This window comes from Sinocyclocheilus grahami, unplaced genomic scaffold (assembly GCF_001515645.1).
Source record: "Sinocyclocheilus grahami isolate Dianchi unplaced genomic scaffold, SAMN03320097.WGS_v1.1 scaffold1887.1, whole genome shotgun sequence".
NCBI classification, from domain to species: Eukaryota; Metazoa; Chordata; class Actinopteri; order Cypriniformes; family Cyprinidae; genus Sinocyclocheilus; species Sinocyclocheilus grahami.
The window spans coordinates 48866-52152 of NW_015507066.1; the positions used below are offsets into that span (position 1 = coordinate 48866).

The window sequence follows — 3287 nt, forward strand, 5'->3', positions numbered from 1 at the left end:
TGTGTGTCAGGTGCTGATCAGCTGTCGCTCCTGCTCGAATGGCTTCACACCGAACGAGCGGATCCGGAACATCGGCATCTCGGCACACATCGACTCCGGGAAGACCACACTGACCGAGAGAGTGCTCTACTACACCGGCAGGATAGTGGAGATGCACGAGGTGACTCTACACGTGTGCTCTTGCTGGCCTGGGCTCAAAACCCGAGCTGTCAGCTCACTGCTGTGTGTGTGTGTGTGTGTGTGTGTGTGTGTGTGTGTGTGTGTGTGTGTCTGTCTGTGTGTGTGTCTCAGGTGAGAGGGAAGGATGGAGTGGGCGCAATCATGGACTCGATGGAGTTAGAGAGACAGAGAGGAATCACTATCCAGTCCGCTGCCACATTCACCATGTGGAAAGATCACAACATCAACATCATCGACACACCAGGTAACAGCCGACGGACTCTGAGAAACAGGGAGAATACAGGCGGATAACACACTTCCAGCTAACAGGGAACATTCTTCCAACGTTTTGAACAAAACGTTCTTCTAGTAATCAGCAATAAATGCTCTGCAGTGAATGGGTGCCGTCAGAATGAGAGTCCAAACAGCTGATAAAAACATCACAATAATCCACAGCACTCCAGTCCATCAGTTAACATCTGGAGAAGACAAAAGCTGAAACACATCCAGCATTAAGACGCTTTTAACTTTAAACCGTCTGCTCTTTAATAACATTAAACTCAAAACGTTAGCACAAAAACATGATACATTTTTCATGCTTTTAGTTGGTAATTCTTCTAATGTGTATTTTAAACATTACTGCTTACTAATGTCAGAACGTTCAGAGAATATTAACGAGGCGTTCACACAGTGATTAAATGGAGCGTTCCCTAAATGTTTTCTCTAATGTTCCTAAAACCAAGAAAAATGTTTTTAAAACATTATAAAAACCAGGATGTTTTGAACCTTCAGAGAACAGTCAGAAATAATGTTTTATTCAATGGGAACGGTAGAAAAGCATTCTTAAAACATATATTTTTAAGCTGGGCTACTGAATGTGTGCAATTCGGTGACTCAACCATTGTTTTCAGTGTATAATTGGAAAAGATGACTGTATTTGTTTGTGAGATGATAACTGTGCAGTGAGTTCAGTAGTCGGTGTGATGGAGTCGTGTAACGTTATGCTTAGATTCACCTTATTTTGGGCATTTGCAACTTATATGTTACAGGCTTAGGGTGTCTTGCTTCCAGCTATTTTACCTGAATGCAAGCAGTCCGTCAGGCTGATTCACAAATGCATTGTTTTACCGTTTTCTGCACTTCTAGTAATTGACCGAATGAATCTGGTCTCACACATTCACAGAACACAGCTTATTCCATGTTGCAAAATAAGGTGTGTCCTGCACACGGTTTCATGTGCTTGGTCAGATCTAGTGTGCAGCTGATGTTGTGATGCGCTGGTCAGGTCACGTGGACTTCACCATCGAGGTGGAGCGGGCTCTGCGTGTGCTGGATGGAGCGGTGCTGGTGCTGTGTGCCGTCGGAGGAGTGCAGTGTCAGACCATGACCGTCAACCGGCAGATGAAGCGCTACGGCGTGCCCTTCCTCTCCTTCATCAACAAACTCGACCGACAGGGCGCCAATCCCAGCCGAGCGCTCCAGCAGCTGAGGTGAGTCAGCACCGGCGCAGAGCACACGGATCCAAACCGGCCCCGTCCCCCAGAGATCGTGATTCAGGCTCTCTATTGAAAGTATTCATAAAGAAATATACATAAACGTCATCCATATGAATAGAGTGGTTTAATTCAAGTCTATAGAGACGCGATTGCTTTAGACGATGAACAGATTGAATGTAGGCTTTTATTCACACATAAACAGTGAGCACGTCAGATATGGCAAACAGAAGCTTTAATGTGCTTGCTTGATGCACAAAAACAAACCTCACTGGTTTCATTAAAATATTGTGATTTGTGTTTTAAAGATGAACAAAAATCTTGCATTTGAGTGACATGAGAGTGGGTAAATGAAGACATAATGTGCATTTTTAGATGAACTATCTCTTTAATTCAGCAGCCAAACAGATGTTTAAGGGTTAGACACTGTGTAGAACCAGAATGTGAGCCATTTATATATTTATATATATATAAACTTGTATGCATTATTTTTTATAATTTGTATGCATTCATATATTTTTTAAATATATTTTAAATATTAACGATTTTTAGCAATTATTATATATTTTTATTTTATATTTATATAATAATAATAATAATAATAATACATTTTATTTGGTGGTGCCTTTCAAAACACCTAAGGACACCTTACAAAACAAAATGAGAAAAAAAACTGTAAAACAAGCCCAACAATTTATCAGTAGTACAATCAAGTAATAATTAAAAACAAGGTGTTAAACTAACAGAAACACTTAGGCCATAAAATCAAAATGGATATAGAGAAAATTATATCGAGGTAATATGTAGATGAGAAAAAGCAATGGTCCCAGCACTGAACCCTGAGGAACACCATGACTGACTGTGGCCATTTTTGATGCCACATTTTTTCCCTGAATGAAATATTTTCTATTGTGTACATACAACCTGAACCAGACTAGTGCATTAATAGTGATCCCAATGGCAGCCAAACGTTCCAAAAGAATTGAGTAGGAGATGGTGTCAAAGGCTGCGGTAAGGCCGAGTAGGATCAGGATGGATAGAGGGCCGTTGTCAGCTGCAAGTAAGAGATCGTTTGTGATTTTTGCCAGGGCTGTTTCAGTGCTAATGCCATGGTAATTATTTGGTTCATTAGGATCCGAACCAGGTTTAACAGAAACAGTTTTGAGAGATGTAGGGACAGTGGCAGTAAGTATGGAGGGCAAACAGGTTTTGACCAGAAGAGTAGGGAGTTCTTGGACTTAGAAAATATATATATATTTTTTTTTTCTAGGACTAAACTGAATCATAATGCAGCGTTTATCAACATTCCCATCGGACTGGAAGGAAATCTGCGAGGGATCGTTGATCTGATCGAGGAGCGCAGCATCTTCTTCGAAGGCCCTTTCGGGTAGAGCGTGTGCTTGATGCTTTACTTTCTTTAGCGCTTTATACTTTGAGACGTGCTGTAAATCTCATGGTCTCTCATCTCCATGTCTTTGTCGTTTCTCTCTGAAGTCAGAGCATTCGTTTCGATGCGATCCCGGCGGAGATGCGCGCCGAGGCGGCAGACCGCAGACAGGAGCTGGTGGAGTGTGTGGCGAACGCTGATGAGACGCTGGGAGAGATGTTTCTGGAGGAGAAAGTTCCCACGGTGGA

At 42.0% G+C, this 3287-nt stretch overlaps 1 protein-coding gene across 1 annotated transcript in view; it reads left to right on the forward strand.

The window, feature by feature from the left end:
• LOC107573185 (elongation factor G, mitochondrial-like) overlaps positions 1–3287 on the forward strand; it is a 6067-nt gene that overhangs the window by 2040 nt on the left and 740 nt on the right. Inside the window, exons 2-6 of the mRNA XM_016259634.1 lie at positions 11–160; positions 292–424; positions 1445–1649; positions 2923–3039; positions 3147–3287. Of these exons, the coding sequence (XP_016115120.1) occupies positions 11–160; positions 292–424; positions 1445–1649; positions 2923–3039; positions 3147–3287 (746 nt within the window). The remainder of the gene's footprint in view (positions 1–10; positions 161–291; positions 425–1444; positions 1650–2922; positions 3040–3146) is intronic.